The 21,510-nt window shown below is 39.5% G+C and overlaps 1 protein-coding gene across 5 annotated transcripts in view; it reads left to right on the top strand.

Moving 5' to 3' along the window:
* Positions 1 to 21,510, top strand: part of rnf220 (ring finger protein 220) — a 407,730-nt gene that overhangs the window by 288,229 nt on the left and 97,991 nt on the right. For all 5 annotated transcript variants that reach the window (XM_033028712.1, XM_033028711.1, XM_033028714.1 and 2 more), the window contains exon 5: positions 16,226 to 16,321. In XM_033028712.1, coding sequence (XP_032884603.1) covers positions 16,226 to 16,321 — 96 coding nt within the window. The remainder of the gene's footprint in view (positions 1 to 16,225; positions 16,322 to 21,510) is intronic.

Genomic DNA, 21,510 nt, shown 5'->3' on the forward strand with positions numbered 1-21,510 from the left:
CTCACATGTTATTTCTGTGGAGTTTGCATGTTCTCCATGTGACCGCCGGGGTTTCCTACAGGTGCTCCAGTTTCCTCCCACACATGGTTAATTGCCCTCTGTATAGTTCCCCATAGTGTGTAGGGAGTGGAAGCGAAAGTGGGATAACATAGAGTGAATGGCTGATCAGCATGGATTCGATGGGCTGAAGGACCTGTTTCCGTGCTGCATCTCTAAACTAAATTAAAACTAAACTTTGAATGATTAATCATTCATTTGTTTCTCAAACTAATGTCCACTTTATCTTCTGTTTGGAAAGCCATTGCCTCATTACTGCATTTTCGATAATCACATCTTCATAAATGCTTAGCTACCTTTTGATTCTGAAGCCTTAAATTGGATTGATGTCTTTATTGGCCTATCCCTCCACTGAAATTTCCTATTGGCCTGTTGCTGAAAGAATTTGTATAAACATTATTGTGGTAAGAAATGTCAGTGGATCAGAATTAGCCATGAATTATTCGAAGATGTGAAAGCATTCTAGGTACAATTATTATTCATGTGAATATATGTTAAATCCATCTCTCAAAAAAAGGGAAAATAAGCAAAATACTGCATGCATAGAACTATTCAATTGCTCTGTGCTTTATTGTGGTGCAACATTATCAAGATCTGAATTTCACAGCATGGAAACAGGCCCTTCGGCCCAACATGCCCACATCGGCCAACATGTCCCACCTCTTGTCCCACCTGCCTGCGTTTGGCCCATACCCTTCCAAACCTGTCTAAATGTCTCTTAAAGGTTGCGATAGTACCTGCCTCAACTATCTTCTCCGGCAGCTCATTCCATACACCCACCACCCTTTGTGTGTAAAAGGTTACCCCTCGGGTTCCTATTAAATCTTTCCCCCTTCACCTTAAACCTTCTGTTTTGAAATAGGTTTGGATAAGCCCATCAGTGACATTAATATCTTAACATGGACAGTGCCTAATGTGTATCCCCACAAATATTCTCTGCAGTCTCTTTGGTGTTCAATGGGGGGTTTTTAAGAGTAATGACCTCAAGGAGGTCGTGATCACAGTAAACAAATATAGTTCTCCTATGGGTGCACGTGAAACTTCTCAGGTCTGAGGATCACACTATGCAATTCCCTCTTAATTTGTGTGCAATCTGTTTTTGTGGCTATCTGAGTTCTACTGCAGGATTGTTACTCCAGGACTCTTTTTTTTTTTTTCAGACACCTCTATGTAGTGCCAGATCTTTTTTCATCCTTGGCGTATTGCAACATCTTTAAGAGCTTCAGTGTTTGATTGTTCAATTTTACTTGCTTCTTCCTTCAATGGCTTGTTGCTGATGTCAGTCATAATCTGGCTTGTTTACTGTTTCAAATTACCTGAAGGCCATAATGAAATCTTTATCCCATTGAGACATTCATGTGCATCAACCAGTCGGTGAAATGCCTCCCAAGCTGGATTGATAACAAATGTCATTCTTTTTTAATGGCGGCTTTTGAAATGAAGTGTTGAATCGGGTTAAATATGAGCTCAAGTTCATCAAACTCATTCTTTACTCTTCATGTAACAAAACATCTCCTGTCACCTTCTTAAGATAGTGACTCCTCCTCATCCCTAGGATAGAAGCACATTTTCAGCACACTGCATGATTACTCAACATTTACTCGGCTGGATACTCAAGAGAATTAGGAATCGCTACTGGAAATATTCTGTGTGCCTCAGTCAGTGTCTCCAACCTGGCTTTAGTTTTCTCTTTGCAAGCCATAGGAACATACCATAGTTTGCTTCCTCTCATTTACTTGATGATATTACCTTCTAGTTTCCCTGTTGCTTAAGTGAGATTGGTATGTGCATTTGCAAATTGCATGGCTCATGCTTAATTTAATTTTCATGACCTTATGATGTACCTTTCTCATTCCCACCTGACAAACTATATAGCTTCCTAATATAGGTGTAGTCGATTGTTGAATTCTCAATGATTCCCCTAGTCCAGAGGTAGTGTATTAAAACTCTTATTCAGGCACAGAGCTTAGATACTATCCAAGTGAAGCCTGTTACACAAGAACAAAGAAACTATGGATGTAACTATTAGTTAAACTTTCCCGCGGATCAGGTAGTAGCTCCCTTGACTTTCCATTGGTTGGTGGCACTATTCACAATTTTTCTGATTGGTTTAGTTCTAACCACCAGGGTATTTTCTACAAGGTTGACTCTCTCCTACATGTGGGACATCTTTGTTCATTGGAACTGGGTTTCAAATGGTCTTAAATCAACCCTACAGCATTGTTAGTATCAGTGGATATTTTTAAGGCAGAGATAGACACATTTTTCATTAGAACGGGTATCAAGGGTTATGAGGAGCAGGCAGGAAAATGGGATCAGGAAGAGGAGATCAGCCATCATTGAATGGCAGAGTGGACTCAATTAGGCCGAATGGCCTAATTCTACTCCTATACCTTGTGAACCTGTAAACTTGGAAGCATCTTGGCAGCAGAAAATTCACAATTCTCCCTCAATAGGTGTGACATCTTTCTGATCTACTACCATCAAGTACACATTTAGCTTAGTTTAGTTTAGTTTAGAGATACAGCATGGAAACAGGCCCATCGCCCCACCGACCAGCGATCCTCGCACATTAACACTATCCTACACATGCTGGGGACAAATTTACATTTATACCAAGCCAATTAACCTACAAACCTGGACATCTTTGGAGTGTGGGAGGAAACCGAAGATCTCGGAGAAAATCCACGTGGTCACAGGAAGAATGTACAAACTCCATACAGACAGTACCCGTAGCCGGGATTGAACCCGGGTCTCTGGCTCTGCAAGTGTTGTAAGGCAGCAACTCTACCGCTGCTCCACTGCGCCATCCGCACATCATAACTCTCTTAATTCTTTGGATCCATCTTTGGGTAGCATTTCCCAACAGACCTCAGTTAATGTTGTTCTACATCAATAGCATTGAATCATTGGTTTCTATTGCACTGTATTAATATTGATAATATGTGTAAGAAGGAACTGCAGATGCTGGTTTAAATCGAAGATGGACACAAAAAGCTGGAGTAACTCAGCGGGACAGGCAGCATCTCTGGAGAGAAGGAATGGGTGACGTTTCGGGTTGAGACCCTTCTTCAGACTGGTTAGGGATAAGAGAAACAAGAAACAAATTAAGTTCCTTTACGAGAGCAGTATACTAGTAGAAATGTCATTGACTGCCAGTGGCACCAACATTTTTGCATTGGTACATCTAATGAGCATTCCTAGCCCAGGTTGGGCAAGCAATTGACGTTCTACCAGGTATGTCATTTCCTGCTGCTACTCTGAACCTAGTGCTGTTTCTGCCACAGTACGGCTCATCCCATCCACTCCATAGGCTCTTGATGTCCTCATCGTCATGCACAGTTTGTAGAAATGATCTTGTCAGCTGGGACATTTTCCCATATGCAGCATACCTTTCTGTAGCCACTCATGTCATTGTTCACCATAATTGTAACATCCGAACAAACTTGGCAGTTCTTTCTTTTTTCTGCCCATAATCTTGTGTTTCAGCATAAATAGTTCTCTCTATCCAGCTCCACAGGTGGAGAAATGGCAGATGTTCAATCCAGGTTTTGGGAGATCAACCAATGTAAGGGGAGAATGTACACAGTCAATGCAGGACACTTAACAGCGATAGTGTACAGATGGATCTTGTGGTCCAGGTCCAGGGCACCCTGAATATAACAACATCAGTGGCAAAGAAGGTGTATCATATTCCTGCCTTCATCGGTCAGGTCATTGAGGATGAGATACTTATAAAATGTTGGTTGTGCTGCATTTGGAGTAATATATATGCAATTTTTGTCACAGGGATAATGAGAGGGCTTTGGAAAGGGTGTAAAGAGGGTGACCAGAATGCTACCTGGATGAGAGGGTATTAGCTATAAGAAGCGGTTTTCTCTGGATTATCACAGGCTGAGGAGAGACCATGTAGAAGCTTATAAATTATGAGAAGTGCGGATAGTCAGACAGAAACTTTATCCCACAGTAGAAATGTCAAAAACAAGTGGACAAAGATTTAAGGTAAGAGGGGATAGTTTAAAGGAGATGTGCTGGGCAAGTATTTTACACAGAGTGCTAGGTGCATGGAATGCACTGTCAGGGGTGATGGTAAAAGCAGACACCATAGAGGCTTATAAAAGGCTCTCACATAAGCATGTGGATTTGCAAGGAATGAAGAGGTATACCTTAGTTTAGTTTAGAGCTACAGTGCGGAAATATGCCCTTCGGCCCACTGAGTCCGCGCCGACCAGCGATCACCCCAGGAGGAAATCTGAGGAAAACCTACGCGGTCACGGGAAGAACATACAAATTGCGTACAGACAGCACTCATAGTCAGGATCGAACCCGGGTCTCTGGTGCTGGAAGGCAGCAACTCTACCTCTGTGCTACTGTGTCGCCCCAAATATGGATTATGTACAGGCAGAAGGGATTGGTTTAATTTGGCACAATGTTCGATACAAACGCCACGAGCCAAACGGCCCGATGCTGTGCTGCACTCTTCTATGATATGTGTTAAATAGAACGAGAGAATCAGTTTTATTGGAGCTGAGTTTTTCTTTCATTTAATCTACTGACAACCCTGTAGACACAGAAAAAGAAAGGGAGCGAGAAAGCCGTCTATAAATGAGGGGATAGCACTTAATAGTCTCAAATGGCTGCCTTAAAGGAAATTCAGTTAACAAAATGTCAGAGGGAAATGCACTTCCATTCACTTTATGACACATGATCCTGCACGCATAGGGAAACAATATTTACAATATGCTAGCAATTTCAATTCATTTTAGAGATGTATGACGGAGATTAATTTGCGGGATAGAAAATGGCAAGGGAAAGATGTCTAATGCTTCTCTCTAAAAAGGAGCTGTCTTCAAGTCAGAGGTGTTGGAGCCACCAGGCTTGCAAAGATTAATTGCCTTACTGCCATTAAACCTAAAATTAGCTGGTGGGGGAACATCATGTAAAAGGTTGAAAAGCCATGAATTATTATTTTTAAGCTCCTACCTTTAGAAGATACTTTTCCCTCTTGCAAATGTCACTTGTGCTGAGCTAGCTGGTTGTGTAAAAGTTATGTTTTTTAATCATGCTGCACAAATTATTTTTTTGATTAATTTTCCCTCGCTTCTATCGCCTCTCAGCACAACTGCTGACCTGCACAGCACCCTTTCTTCAAGCACGAAAGGAAGAAGAGGAGTGAGAGAACAGGTGATGACTCACTGAGGGTCCCTGATTTTCCGCTTCTGTGTAGATCCCAGTGTGACAGAAATATGTCAAAGATATTGAGTGTTCTGGTGATACTGCAAAATACTTTGTCCTTCGCTGTCTCATGGTGCTGTATCATTACAAGTATCTTCCATCAAAATGCTTTTAACATTCACTTTCCTTTCAAATGGTGTAAGCACTATAATTGAGGAATCTACTGTTGAATTTTACAGGGAGAAATTGGGCTCTGAAGTGTCTGTTTTTATGTAATCCATCCATCCTTTCTGCCCTAAAATAACATATGTGGTCCCTCAGCACATTTGTGCGGTGATTGGCAACAGATCCATTTTGAACAGGGTGTCCACAGGGATAGTGAACATCCATTGCTAATGTACGTAGTGGGCAGACACTGGCACTACCGTCGTGGAACACAGGGCACCAGCTATTAGTAGCATAGACTACTTTCCAAATGAGGAGAGGATTCAGAAATTTGAGGTGCAAAGGGAGTTGGGGGTGCTGATGCAGGATATCCACAAGGTTAATTTGCAGGTTGAGTCAGTGGGAAAGAAGGCAAATGCAATGCTATCATTCATTTCAAGGGGACTGGAATATAAAAGCAGGAATGTAATGCTTTATAAGGTGCTGGTGCGACCACATTTGGAATATTTTGTGACGGTTTTGGGCCCTATATCTGAGGAAGGATATACTGCCATTGGAGAGGATCCAGAGGAGGTCTACGAGAATGAAACTTGGGCTGGTTGAGTTATCATATAAGGAGCATTTGATGGCTCTGCTATGTAGAACTACTTTCCAAATGAGGACACCTTGGCTGGTGGGAGGCTGTAGATGGTCGACAAGGAGTTTAGAGACAAGTGTGAGCTCTGCTTCATATCCTAAAATCTTAACATCAGTCAGAGAAATGAGTATAGAAGCTGGGACAGTTACAGTTGCACAAGTTGTTGGTGAAGCTACATTTGGAGTATTGTGTTCAGGTTTGGTCGCCCTGCTATAAGAAAGATGCCATTAAGCTGGAACAAGTGCAGAAAAGATTTACAAGGGTGTTGCCAGGATTCTACCTGGAGTATTATGTGCAGTTTTGGTCCCCTAATTTGAAGAAGGACATTCTTGCTATTGAGGGAGTGCAGCGTAGGTTTACAAGGTTAATTCCCAGGATGGCGGGACTGTCATATGCTGAGAGAACAGAGCGGCTGGGCTTGTACACTCTGGAGTTTAGAAGGATAAGAGGGAATCTTATTGAAATATATAAGATTGTTAAGGGTTTGGACACGCTAGAGGCAGGAAACATGTTCTCGATGTTGGGGGAATCCAGAACCAGGGGCCACAGTTTAAGAATAAGGGGTAAGCCATTTAGAACGGAGATGAGGAAACACTTTTTCCTACAGAGAGTTGTGAGTCTGTGGAATTCTCTGCCTCAGAGGGTGGTGGAGGCCGGTTCTCTGGATACTTTCAAGAGAGAGCTAGATAGGGCTCTTAAAGATAACTGAGGCTGGAGATAATGCAGGAACGGGGTACTGATTGGGGATGATCAGCCATGATCACATTGAATGGTGGTGCTGGCTCAATGAGCCGAATGGCCTACTCCTGTCTATTGTCTACTGTCTATTGCCTATTGAATCGAGGGCCTGGGCTACAGGGAAATATTGGGCAGGCTTGCTGCACAGGAGGTTGAGGGAGGATCTTTTGCAGGTGTATACAATCATGAGGACAATAGATAGGGTGAATGCCCAGAGCCTTTTTCCCCAAGGTAGGAGAATCGTGAACTAGAGGGCATAGGTTTAAAATAAAAGGAGAACGATTTAATAGCAAGCTGAGGGGGAACCTTTGCACTCAGAGGTTGATGGGTAAATGGAATGAGCTGCCACAGGAGGCAGTTGAGATGGGTACAATAATAACATTAAAAAGACATTTGGACATGTACATGGATAGGAAATGTTTAGAGGAATATGGGCCAAACACGGGTAAATTACAATGGGCATGAATGAGTTGTGCCAAAGAACCTGTTTCCATGGTGTATGACTATGACTAAAAGAGAAAGGGAATTTGACTGATGTGGCTATCATGATGAAATAGCCTCCATACACAAGCTGGTGGATGTATGTCTTAGCAGTGTTAAAGAAGCAGTGGAACAGATGAACTTAAGTATGTCTGGATTGACACTGGTAGATGAGTAATAGGGTTACGGAACATTGGGCATCATCTGTGGTCAGTAGCAGTGTTGTAGTAGGTAGAAAATGACATTAGAATATTCACCCACTGACCTCAACTGCCGATATGAGCTCACTGAATTTCTTTCAGCATTTACTCCTGGCATTAGTCTACATGACTTTCTGCTCTCACTGTCTATGCATTGTGCTTAAAGAGCCACCTATGTACTCCATCCTCTGCATTCTCCATTCCCTCACCAATTTCATGCTTCTTCCTGCAGGGCCTTCAGTAGATCATGTGTAAAGCTTGGAGCTTGCTCTCACCTATATTACCCCATTCATTACAATCCCACAGGTATGGTGGGCAGCACAGTGGCGTAGCTTGAGGCACAGTGGCTTAGGGTTAGAGTTGCTGGCTTACAGCGTCAGAGACCCGGGTTCCATCCTGAGTATGGGTGCTATCTGTACTGAGTTTGTACATTCTTGCTATGACCATGTGGGTTTTCTCTGGGTGCTCCGGTTTCTTCCAAAATTCCAAAGATGTACAGGTTTGTAAGTTATTTGGCTTTGGTTAAATTTTATATTGTCCCTTGTGTGTAGGATAGTATTGGCGTACGGTGCAACCGCTGGTTGGTGAAGGGCCTGTTTCTGCACTGTATCTCTAAAGTCTAAAATTCTGTTGTAGGATGACTACCTGTATGTGCTGCACATTTTATAAAAAATCGTACCGTATCCCTCTTCCAAACCTATGACTGGCATTGACATGCTAATCTCCAGGAACTTATTCAGTGGTTATTTGTCACACCAGAAACTAGGTGCCAATGACCTGTGGGGAACATTGTGGTTAAGCAAATCGTGTTCTTTTTTCTTGATACTGCAGATAAACTTTCAGCAAGAATGACTAGACAGAGATCTCGATTATAAACCTGGCTGATAGTAGATTTGGAATGATTACTGGTTTAAATCAGCACACAGCATATCTGAGTTGTCATGGGTCTCAGTATTAAGCTACAGCCTTGAAGGGATACTTGTGTTATGGGCCTAGGAAATCATGGGAGATAAGACTCACAGAGATTTAGAGCAAGCAAAATAACCGCAGCTGCAATAAATTTGTCACATTACGGCTCATGTTATGACATTTAACCATGCCCAGGGTTATTGCTCCACGAGAGACATAATTAGCTCATATGTCCATTTGTATATCTCAATGCAATTTTAGCAGCTGAAAAATCTATGTGTAATATGTGTTTTCTCAGTTCTTGGCACTTTCACCTCATTGTTGACTATTTGGTAGCAAGCAAAGGGTGGTGCAGTAGCCAAATAGATCTTTCACTTGAAATCTTCAGGATAAGTGGCGAGCTGTTTTTTCTTTTTATTTTAAGGAGAATTGGCAAAATAATTTCTAGGTTCTTGTTGCAACAGGATCAGCATTTAGAAGGCCATCACACAAACCAACCTCCCTTCCATTGACTCCATTTACATCTCACATTGCTTCGGCAACGTCATCAGCATAATCAAGGACAAGTCGTACCCTGGCCATTCCCTCTTCTCCCCTTTACCATCAGGCAAAACATGTAGAAGTGTGAAAAATTACAACTCCAGATTCATGGACAGTTTCTTCCCAGAATCAGGCAACTGACTCACCCTACCAACAACTGGAGAGCTGTCCTGAGCTACTATCTACCTCATTGGAGGTCCTCGGACTATCTTTGATCTGACTTTATCTTGCACTAAACTTTATCTGTACACTGTGGATGGCTCGATTGTGATCATTTATTGCCTATCCGCTGACTGGTTAGCACACAACAAAAGCTTTTCACTGTTGCTCGGTGCACGTGACAATAAACTAAACTCAAACTCAAGGCTATAACGCAGCCAGCCAGGAGTAGCCAAGACTAGATCTAGTCTTATTTTAATAAATGCTATTATTACACATTCAAGGTGGTTTTCAAATGCTCGACTTCTCTGAAGATTTGGCAAATTTCCCAGGATAGCATTGCTCACCTAATTATAGTTTTGACAGAGGCTTTTCTCTCTCTATATATGGAACTGCCAGTAATTACCCTCATGGATGCTACAAAGTTTAGAATTCCCAAAATATGCAGATGTCCCAGATTTGTCAGGCATTCTTTGGTGCTGATTTACTAGGATCCAATTTGCATGGAAGAGTTGGTGCAGCGCCAGAGTCCCTGGTTTGCTCCTGACATCAGGTGCTTTCTGTGTGGAGTTTGCATACTCTCCCTGTAACCGTGTGCTTTCCATTGGGTGCTCTGGATTCCTGCCACATCCCAAAGATGTGTGAGTTTATAGGTGAAATTGGCTTCAGTAGAATTGCCCTTAGTGTGTAGGAAGTGGATGCAAAAAGTGGCATAACATGAAATTGGTGCGAAAGGGTGAGCAATGGTCAGTGTGCACTTGGTTTGCTGATGAGCCTGTTTCTATGTCGTTTCTTTCAGTCAATTAATCAATCGTTCAATCAATCAATCAATCAATTCATTTGTGCATATGGAAAACTTGCATTGAGTTTGGTAGGGCATGGGAACAATGATTTCACTTGATAAGATTTGAATTTTCGTTAGAATTTGAGTACTCTGCAATTTACATTGTACAGGGATGTTCAGAAACATTTGTGATTTTTGTCAAGTTTCTCAGCTGATTATTCCAGGGTGTGGCTTGGCTGGCAACTAAAGTTTTGTTCAGATGTTTCATAACCATGCTCTGGCCATTCCATCTGACATGTAAGGCCATGTCATCATATAGGGTATCATAACTAAGGTTCAAGCGGGCATATTTTAAGCAGTTAACACTAGGGGATCCACAAAAGCTACGTTTTAACACTTTTCATAGGTCATTACACTTTTTAACACTTTTCATAGGTCACCACTGACATGATTCTGTGCCATTACAACAAGAGGCTGGCTTCCATCCTTGCATTAGGATTGACTGAAACAGACATGTTTTTGCCAAGTTATATTATTTTGTTGCTTCCCTCCAGACGTATTCAGGAATCCTAATTCCTCTCATTCAAAAGTTGAGCAAATTTGCTCCTTCATCTTTACTGCTACTTTCTTTAAAAAAATCTTGATGATTCAGGAACGTAAAGGGAAAGTGTCATGTTGATTAGTTAATGACAATCTAAGGTGACATTTTATAGCGTTCCTGGAATCATGAATTTTCAGTAATCAGAGTGGCACTTCAATTCGCTACATTTACCTGATCTTCCGAATTATTCAGCTTGGAAAGTATGTTGATTCCTATTCTGTGGTTTGCCATAGGATAACAATCCTGACCAGATTTTAGAACAGCTTAACTCGTAATCTATTACTATAAAGCCAAATAAGAAATCTCTTTGAAACCACAGCTCCAAGCAGTGCGATCGAAGAACATAAACAAATGTCATAAATTCAGTGTTGGCAGTTAGTTGTTCTTAACAAGGGCTTTAATTGGCTTTAATGAAGCTTAAGCAAAGGCTTATGAAACTATTCTAACAGAGGCTGGTAATAATATATTTACAACATATCACATGAATCGAATGTGATCCAGCATCACATTGGGTTTCCTTTTAAATGTAACTTTTAGCTTCTTCATTTTGCAGGCAATTCAACAATGCCTGTTTTGCTTCATTTGAGTGTTTTTTACTTTTATAAATACTGCTAATGCTATTTGCACCATCAAGGGAAACATATGATTTACAAGGGAAAGGTGGTCAGAAACTGTGAGCTGAAAAGGCTTGGTCTTGTTTTACATTCTGTCTGACTGAGAATAGAAGGCTCCAAGGTCCAATTGTTAGCTGCAATGCCAAGGATTTAAATGTGTTGGAAGCAAAACTACCAACTGCCTATTTATGTGGACCAGTCATTAATGAAGAAACCAGACCATGCCCATCATTAAAGTAGTTGATTCTGCAGTGTTCAATTTGAGCATCTGTTCCAAATGAACAGTTAATATGCGATATGATAGAATGGGCGAGACTAGCTTCCAATGATTTCAATAATATTTTTCAGTCCGTCACTATAAGCAAATATTTTTTTTGTTTAAATCAATGCAGTATTAATCCCTTACCACTAGATGCCCCCAGCAGTAAATGTCGTTTTACTTACAAGGCTTGTGCAAAATAAATTAGTGACAGTTGTGTAATAGCACGCTGACCTTTCCTCCATGTTACTCCTTCTGTCCAGTTTCGGCTTGCTGAATATTTTACTTTTGGATCAGAGTGAATGCTGTTAATTCCTACAACACTCTGGTGCTACATCATCCAACCGCCACATACTTATTGAGTCGAATGCCACATTGGGCAACTACAACCGTTGGTCCTCATGAAAAATGGAATGTGCTTCATGGCATTGGATGATTGATAATGCCCCGTTGCTGCACTGCAGTTCAAAATAACAATATTTATTGTCAAAAAAAAAAAAATGCTAAAATTGTAACAACTGCCCTCTGTCCCTTTTTGTCATCACTGAATAATCGATTATTCACCCAGACAACCTGCAACTGTTTGGCATTAAAAGATCTATTATTTGTGACACTCCTATAACACACTACAGCTACAGAAGGACAGTATTATTTGGTATCAGTGGCTGTGCACTTCTACTTCGCATGCAAGGGATGTGTTTGGAAGTGAGCAGTCTCCACAGTATTTAAGAATAGTTTATTAAGCTGAGCTGCAGCCGTATGTAGAAGAGGGCCTGAGATTGACATGTTTGGGATTAGTTCGGCCCTACATTTTTCAGAGGTCGTTTCCATGGATCTCGGAGGCTGTGAAATAAATGGGCCTTGCTTTAGCAGCCGGCCAAAAGTATGAAACCAATACATAACATTTAATGCTACTGTCTGCATAGGGAAAATACCGATTATTCAGTTATTTGATTAATACAGGAATGAGCTTCTGCTTGACGAGAACTATTATGGCCTAATAATCATTTGACCTCTATTTTAAATAAAAAGCTTTGGAAAAGAAAGGAAGAGTAATTTATGTTGCGAAATACTACAATGACACATCCCAGACATCACTCCAGCCATATAACTAAGAAGTGCAAATGCTAACTCAGCGGTTAAAGTGAAAGTCTTTCTACCAAGATTACTTGTAAAAATGGAGTATACTTTTACTTCATCTTGTTTCTGCTGATTAAATACATCATTTTTAAAACATTAGTGATAACCGATGATCTCACTTGGGAGAAATTGATTCACATAGAACAGCTGTTTGAATATGACCACCTTTAAAGAAATTATCTAACACACTTTGTGAGTTGGTTTAGTTGGTGAAACATCCTTGGCTACTGATTTCATTAAATCAGCTCTCATATATCATATCCTCCCACTGCGTGTGTCCCAAATGAAGCCATCAACATTTATTATTTAAAACAGAAATCTCTGATTAATTGACATCTAAAATAAACAATTAAAAATAACTCTTGTTCTTATTGGTGAGTTTTTTTAAATGGATTGTTACTGCGCTACTCTTTAATTACTATTGTGTGGCGTCATTCTTGTTCCCCACATGTAATGACTAAGAATTTAGTTGGGCCATTAATAATAAAAGTAATGATTTATTAAAATGTTGGGAAATATACAACTGTGTGCCCAGAGGACATGTATAAGTTACAGGCTGTCTGACATCAGAATGATTTTATGTGAATGATTGGGAGCAGAGTGACAAGGATGCTTCTAACAATTGGTGCTATGTTATGAAGATAGACTGACAGAATCTGATGTTCTCAATGAATAAAAAAAGATATAGCCTGATTCAGGACTTTAAAATGCTGCAAGGCAAGGATAACGTGGATATAAGCAGGTTATTTAACTTTAAATTTGATACGCCTCAAGCAAGACTAGAGATTAAAAAAAAAGTTTTTCCCCCCCACAGAGTTGCAGATATGTAGAACTGATTCCTATCAAAAGCAGAACATGCTACAATGATTGAATCCTTGAAAAAGACCAGGGTGAAATATCTATGAAAGGGATTGAAGTTTATAGGAATAGGTTGTAGCTCAGATAATAATTCTAAGTTGAATAGACAAAGTCTTCTTTGAACCAATAGAACAGGTATGGGCTTAAGAATTTTAATTGGATAACCTGCAGTGTTAGGTAAGCAGCCTTTTGCCTCAAGAAAATAATATGCAATTCATTTTCTTTTCATGGAAATGATTATTTGCCTCCCACGGTAGATAGAAAGACTGAAAAAGAGAACTTGATGCTGTGCTCAAATGTAGTTGATTGGGCTCATTAGGAAGGATAGGCTTAATGGGACATGTTGGTTTTCTTCATTTCATTTTGGCTTTACACTTTATGCCCATCACCATGCCATATTGAATTAAAATAAATTGCAAAATTATCAGTATATATTAATAGACTATTGCATCCAGCTGGGCGGGTCCAAGAAAATGCATATTTGTGTCTGATTTAGTTTTGGTACAAGTTGAGTCAATTTTAAAATTTAAATCTATGATTGATTAATGTTCAATGTTGCATTATTACTTCCCAGAACCTACGTTTGATACAGCTAGGTAAAGCTAAAGGTAATGGAATTGGTGGCAAATGAAGGGAAGTTACAGAAATTGGCACCATGTCATTGGGCGGATCCTGTGAAAATTTGCGTTAGGGCAACAATCATTCATGACATTTACAAATAACTAGCTTATTGGGATGGAAAGCTGATTGCATAAATATAAACAGCGCTGTAAGAACTATGGATGGAAGCATGAAATTATATGGAGAATTTTGGCAGATTAAGTAAATGTCAAATTGTAGTCTGAAGAAGGGTCTCGACCTGAAACGTCACCCATTCCTTCTATCCAGCGATGCTGCTTGTCCCACTGAGTTACTCCAGCATTTTGTGTCTATCTTCGATGTAAACCAGCATCTGCAGTTCCCTCCTACACAAATTGTAGTGATGATGGATATCGATGGTCATGTGTAAGGTCATCCAGTTTGAAACTCAAAAAGTCAGAGCAGAGAACTTGCTAAATGGTGAAAAACTGGAAGCAGTAAAGATTCAGAGAAATGTAATGGTCCATATCCATAAGGACATCCAACAGGAAATAATGAGAAGACCTAATGGTTTCCTGTCTTTTAGATATAGAGTGTGTGGAATACAAGGAGGTACGAATTTTGCCACAGTTATATAATGGAGAACGCTAAAGAGGTCATGCTTGAAATATTGTTGATCACCACACCATCTTTACCCAGTAAAGATGGTGTGGTGAATCAGATATGAATTTACCAAATTATATCTGGACAGAACTGTTAAATTACAAAGAGAGATTGCACAAAACTAAAGTTATATTCTCAGAAATTGAGAAGGCAAAGTAGGAGGTTGCAGAAAGTGGTGGACATTGCCTGGTCCATCGTGTATTGCCACCACACCATCAAAAGGATCTGCAGGAAGTGCTGCTTCAAAGGCAGCTGTTATCATCAATGGCCCATGCCACCCTGGTCATGCTGTCATCTCATTGCTATCATCATGAAGAAGATATAGGAGCCTGAGAACCATAGCCTCTAGATTCAAGAAAAATCTTGTTAACAACTAAGAGGCTCTTGAACCACACTCCACAATGCCAACCACAAACCGATCTCAGCAATGATCAATAGTGGACTTTGTTTAGATTGCATTATGTACTTCAGTTTGTACTATTATAGTCTGGTTAACTATTATTACTGATCTTTATTGTGTTATTGATTATTGTATATTTATTTGTTGTGTTGTTGCATTAATATTTATGTAAAGCTGCACCAGTTAAGAAACTCATTGTTCTATTCTCGGTGCATATGACAATTAAACACTCTTGACTCTTGATTCTCTTGACAATCAATGTTTTTAAACCAGTTTGATACCACATTTGAGTTATATTTCAATATTAGCTTGTTATGAATCCCTGCTTTATATTGTTCCACCTTTGTGGGGAAGTCTTTCAGTTGCATGAACTCTAAACTCTCGAATTCTACCCCTCTTTTCCCACTCCCAAAATCTGAACCAAGCTTTTGATTATCTTTTCCACTAACTTCAGTTGAAACCTGGTATCAAATTTTATTTTCTAATTCTCCTATGAAGTGCCTTTTTAAATGGGTAGAGCATTGCTGCATAAATTAAAGCTGTTGCTAAACTCCAAGTCATGTTAAGGAATGTGAGACTATCTTTTTGTAAAACATTGCATTACTTTTCATGGGATTCACTTTGCCTTCTGATTCCTAAGGTTTGATTCATAATGTTATTATTGCAAACAGACACAAAGTTGTAACAATTCTTGGCTTGCTGTGTAAATTCACACTGGCAAGCATTTTTTTTACTAACTTCAAACCTGTAGAAAGAATTTTAAGTCTTGTTATCAGTTGTTGTCTCAGAATAGGTAGGTGGTCTTGGTGGTTTTTCAATCTTGCTTGGAAATTGGTCAAAGTGCGTGGGAAGAAAGGAAAATTAGTTTAAGACAGCAGAACGTGTATCACACCTGATAATTTGAACCTCTTTGTAATATTTTTGATGTATTTTCCTTTCTTTGAGAAATACTGTGAGTTCGATGTATTTTCCTTTCTTTGAGAAATACTTTCTTTGAGAAAATTTTATCATAAGGATTAATAGAGAGAACTGTGGGCATTTCCTTCTAACGAAGAGAAGCAGATGCCAGCACAATACTGTGAGTCGATGAGAAGAGATGAGAAGACATTGCCAGAATTACTTGTACACTGGTGTTATGTGTTCCTACCGACATGAATTGTAGTCCTATTTTGACAATGTTAATTTTTTCTAATATTGACATTTTCTTTTAATTTGCAGTATTGTGAATGGTGTAGCTTTAACAAAATGTTATTTTCTTTTTCCACAGTCTGTATTGCTATCAGCACCAATTAAAAAGGAAGGGGAATCACCGACAGCATCACCTCTCTCTGCAGATGACACTCATCATTCAGACAGATACCAGGTGGGAAAAGGGAAAGCATGGCATCCATTGACAGTTGTAAGAACCCAGGTGCAATGTGATTCGTATGTGTATCTGGATAATGTTCCAACTATTCCAATATCAGAATGAGGAAACCTTTCCCGAAAGGATATCATCCATGTGATTTATCAATAGGACTCCCTTTTCAATCAGAGCATCATTTAAATGGGCAATCTCATCAGCAAGGATCATCTGAAGTAGGAATTCTCACCAGTAGGATTCCTTTAAAAAAATAAAGGTTTTACAATGGGTAATGATAAAAAGAGAGATCTTTTTAATTCTAGGGAACAACTCAAATAACCGGCAATTAGGATTATTTAAACAAAAGATTAAGTTCAATATAATGCCAATATTTCCTGAAGAATTACATAAACCTGATTATGTTAGTTACAGAGAATGCTATAAGGAAGTTGATTTCATCACTTGGAATATATGATTTAAAAATATATATATTATCATACAGAAAGCATTCCAGTTTTGAGCAGGTCATTAAAGCTGGTCACTAAAAAGAGCTATTAATATTAAACCAGTTTTAATTTGTGCAGGCTCTGGACAATAGAAAGGTTTTTATGATTTGAAACCTGGAAAATAGCTGGCATGAAAATAAATTATTATTCACACTTTTTTTCCCTACTGTCGGATACTCAAATCAACGACTTGTGTTGAAGCATTGATGCTCAGGCATCAGTAGTTCTTCACCTATCCTGGACAACCAACCATTCATTTTGTAACTTGGGTAGTGCTTTTTAACACAGCTCTTCCATCTTAGGGACTACGATGGTCAAAGCTGGTCAGTTCTCAGCTGGAGTTTACACTCTGTCTTTCAAGTCACTGGATAAGGATCGAGATCGAGGCCACGGGTTGATTTACCTTTCCATAGCTCAAGAGTTCTGAGACCAATTACAGTGCACCTACTGTTGCTGCGGCTTATGTCTGTTAACTCAGCTCAAACCATGTTCTGTTTGGCCATTTACCATTCCCAATGGTGCATTTGTCAGGTCTATTATCAGAGGAACAGGAGAACTGCAAAAAAACAAATACAAATAAGCAAAAATAATGACTGGATGGTGGATGATTTTGGTGGGGGGTCAAACTGTTTTACTTCGCTCACATTAGAATTTTCATGGAATGTGTAAACATAGTGCAGGAGCATCACATTTTTTATTTGTAGTTTTGGCAGTCAAATTAATAAGTGTGAAAATAAAACACCACCCAGTAAGGGGCTGGAACAAAAATGCTGATTTCACTGTTTGATTTAAAAAGTATTATTTTAACACGTCTGACATATTGTGCCCTTCTTTTGCAATTGGGCTTTGTGAGTAGTGACTGTGTTTTCTCCAGCGCTGTACACATATTTTGTCTTCCCCATTACATATCAGGAGTGCATTGCCAAAAAGTAATCTACTCCCTTGTAACGCAAAAATCTGTCCCCATCTTTAAGAGTCTTTAACACACAGGAATTGCACACAGATGTGGATTCTGTTTTCCACGAGTGGGGTGCACATACTTGATTTATTTAAACCCAAGGATTTTAAGCAAATTTGGAAATTGACAGACCTGCGAATATGCACATTGTGAAATGCTGGAGCTTAACCAACAAAACTTTCAGGACCAAACTCATGTTGCGAAGCAGAAGTAAAGACCACGTAACTTTTCTGCTGGATCACGATTTTGGATTATTTTAGAAAGTTTATTTGGAAAGATTGGAATGAGAAGAATGCCAGCTCCAATGACTGTTCTACCCTCCCAAGTTGAGCTAATGAGCTGGAGTGGCTGGATAATTATCAGTTGCCTCACATTGGCCTGTCTGACCTTCCGTTGAGTATATCGTGTTCTCCTGGGGTTTAGTTTGGGTCTGAATTTCCATTGCTGGGCATATAATTTGAGATATACCTCAACATCTGAGGGATCTCATTGTTCAGGTATCTTAACCCCAAGGTGACCTCGCTTGGTGACATCAACCTTCTTTCGACCCTAAATGAAAATAGTTTGTCCAAGGAGCGCAGTCCTGTGATATTTTACCAAGTAAAAAATATCTAGATGTTATGTGATCTTGCAAAAATGTGTTTTATTTATTTACTTGTTACTGAATTTTAATTCTTCCGCAATTTTAAATTCTGTAAAATGTTAGTACCTTAAATGTGGAATTCTCTTGCTACTCATTCATTGATGAAGGTAATATAATGTGTAGTGAGAAAGCAGAAATCAGGTAATTACTACTGACGCTGTTATTCTTTCCTGAAATGAGAAATCACTTACCTTGATGAGAAATCACTTTTTTTTTGTCAGTGAGAAGGCAAAATGAGAACATGACGTTCTTCTTTCGATGCTTAATTAACATAAAGATAAGAGTCAGAGGGAAGGATCGAGGGAAGACGACAATGATTGTACAGGACTGCATTTTAAAATCACGGGACAGGAAACATAAAGTTAAACATAATACTGGAAACAAATTGTAGTGGATAACAGGAAAAGATCATTAGCAACACACTTAAATCATGAAGGGAACAAAGAGGTAAATTATGAGTTATAATTTGTACTGAATCAGAACTAAAGCAAAGGATTGAATTCAAGGTAATGTTGCCAAAATCTGCATGTAGAACACAGAACATAGAACAGTAAAGCATAGGAACAGTCCACAATGTCTTTGCCAAACATGATGACAAGTTAAACTAATCGCCTGTGCCTGCTCGTAATCTATATCCCTCCCTTCCCTGCATATCAATGTACTTATCTGAAGACCTCTTAAATGTCACTATTGTTTCTGCCTCCACTATCACCCCTAGCAGTGCTTTCCAGGCACCCATCACTCTCTGTGTAAAAAAAATGCCTTGCACATCTCCTTTAAACTTTCCTCTCAATTCCAAAGTAACCACTTAACTCTATTAATAAATGAACACTATCATGATTCAGTGGAAAGTAGATTAAGGCAAAATATATTAAAAATGACACCTTCTATTAATCCAAAGTTATAAGAAAGATTAACTGATCTCCCCAGATGTGAAATTATCTAGTAAACTAGATGGGCTGAAAGACTGTTTGCGTTCTTCTCCCTCACTGTTCACAGCTTCATTTAAAACTCTTACCCCATTAAAACACTGAACAGTTTTAATTTGTAAAATATGGTTCACCCTCAATATTTTGAACAAATGGGAAACATTTTCACTTTGAGGTTGCCATTGGTTCTCAAAGGTCCTGCTTATGCTGTTGTACTTTTGTCAAGTGAATGAATATAACCAAAATCTTTCACTCAGTGGAATTACATGAACAGCTCTCTATTCCGGAGCATCCATTCTACTACTTAAAGGCAGCAGAGTGGTGCAGGGGTAGAAATGCTGCCTCAGAACACCAGAGACCCGGGTTTGATCCTGGCTACGGGTGCTCTCCATGCAAAGGTTGCAATTTCTCCCTGCTACCTCGTGGGTTTTCTCTGGGTGCTCTGGTTTCCTCCCACATTCCAAAGACGTGCCAAAATTGTAGGTTAATTGGACTCTGTAAATTGTCTGTAGCATGCAAAAGTGGGATAACATGGAATTAGTGTAAGGGTGATCAACGGTTGGCGTGGACTTGTTGGAGCAAAGGGCCTATTTCCATGCTATACAGTATCTCTTTAAAAAATCATGCATACAGACAAGCAAACCAATGCCTACTGCTCAGGTAATTCTCAATAATTCATGTCACAATTGACAGAGGTATAATTGCTCATGCATTTAAGCTCAAGAAGGGTATTTCTTATTGCAGCTTTATGTCGTAGGTACTCTTGAAATTCACCATGCAGAATATACTAGGACAGAACACCATAGATTGCAAGGATCCTTTATAAAAATAATTGCTAAATTACAGCAAAATGTATAGAGAGGTTGCAGAGGAGTTTTAATGGAATGAAACCTGAAATGAGGGAACTTGAATGTGGGTCAATCAAGAAAATCCATGACTGTTCTCCATAGAGAAGGTTAAGAGTAGATTTAATATCCAAAGTTATGAGAGATCCAATGAACTAAATAAGAGGCAAATATTTTCTCTATCTGGAGGCTCAGAAACCAGAAGACATAAATTTAAGATATCAGGCAAAATAATCAGGTGAGTTAAGTTTTAGCTAAACATTATTTGATTCAGTGGCTTGGAGTGCAGTGGTTACAAGATGATCCAACAATAAATTTCAAAAGGGAAATTGTTATATACGTGAAAAAGAAAATAAATGCAGGATATTGACAAAGAGCAGGAGAATGCAACAAATTGGAGAGCCCTTTCAAATCACTGACATAGACATGATAGCCAAATGGTCTTCTGTACTTTATGACTCCAGAAGACGACATCCTTAACGGTGAGAGAAAACAAACTGTATATCTGGCTTAATTAGTGTTTGAGTATCTCAGTAAGTGAATTATTGGATCCTCACCACTTCTAATTATAAATAGTTTGTATAATTGATGCTCTCCTGTTGTTGATGAAAATGTGTGTTTTACTGTGTTGTGCTATCATTAACCTCTCACATGCAGAAGGAATAGTGCCAGAGAATGTTGCCTCTATGAGGAGCTGTTATAACTGTACCAGTCTCATCAGTAGTCTGCAATCTAATTTGTGTGTGTGTATTTTTCGTTCAATGACAACATTTACCTGTTCTTTCCCAATTCTAATGTTGTATTAATTCAATGTGCAACTTTCAGTTCAAGGGGGTTTGCTTAAGATGTGAAGGGAAATTGTCCCACTGTTTCTTGTATTGATGAAAGGTTTATTTTCTGCCTTGAATGCTTAAAAAAATTATGTTCTGTCTTGAATGCATGAAGTTGTTTTCAGGTATAATTAAGAAGTGCATGAAGTGTTTTGCAAAGAGCAGGAACAGCGTGGGCTGCAGCGCTGACTGAGAGAAGTCCAGGCACTGTTCTTGGATGCTGAGCTGCTGCCACCTATCGGGCGCTTGGCGCAGGCGCGCTTTGTGATGTGCACTTTCACCTTTCGCCGACGGTCACGTGGCCGCGCTTTCTCCGGGGCCTGGTGTAAGCTGTGCAAGATGCAGCCTCTTGGTTACAATCCAATGACATCCTCTCAGTTGCTGTGAACTGCACGGATCGGATTATAAAGGTGCAAAGCTTCCAGGTGCTACATTCATGCCAAGTAATATTGACAGGTTATCCCATTTTATTCCTGCCATGGACCCAGCAGGAGTGGAG

The sequence above is a fragment of the Amblyraja radiata genome, chromosome 10 (genome assembly GCF_010909765.2).
Source record: "Amblyraja radiata isolate CabotCenter1 chromosome 10, sAmbRad1.1.pri, whole genome shotgun sequence".
NCBI classification, from domain to species: Eukaryota; Metazoa; Chordata; class Chondrichthyes; order Rajiformes; family Rajidae; genus Amblyraja; species Amblyraja radiata.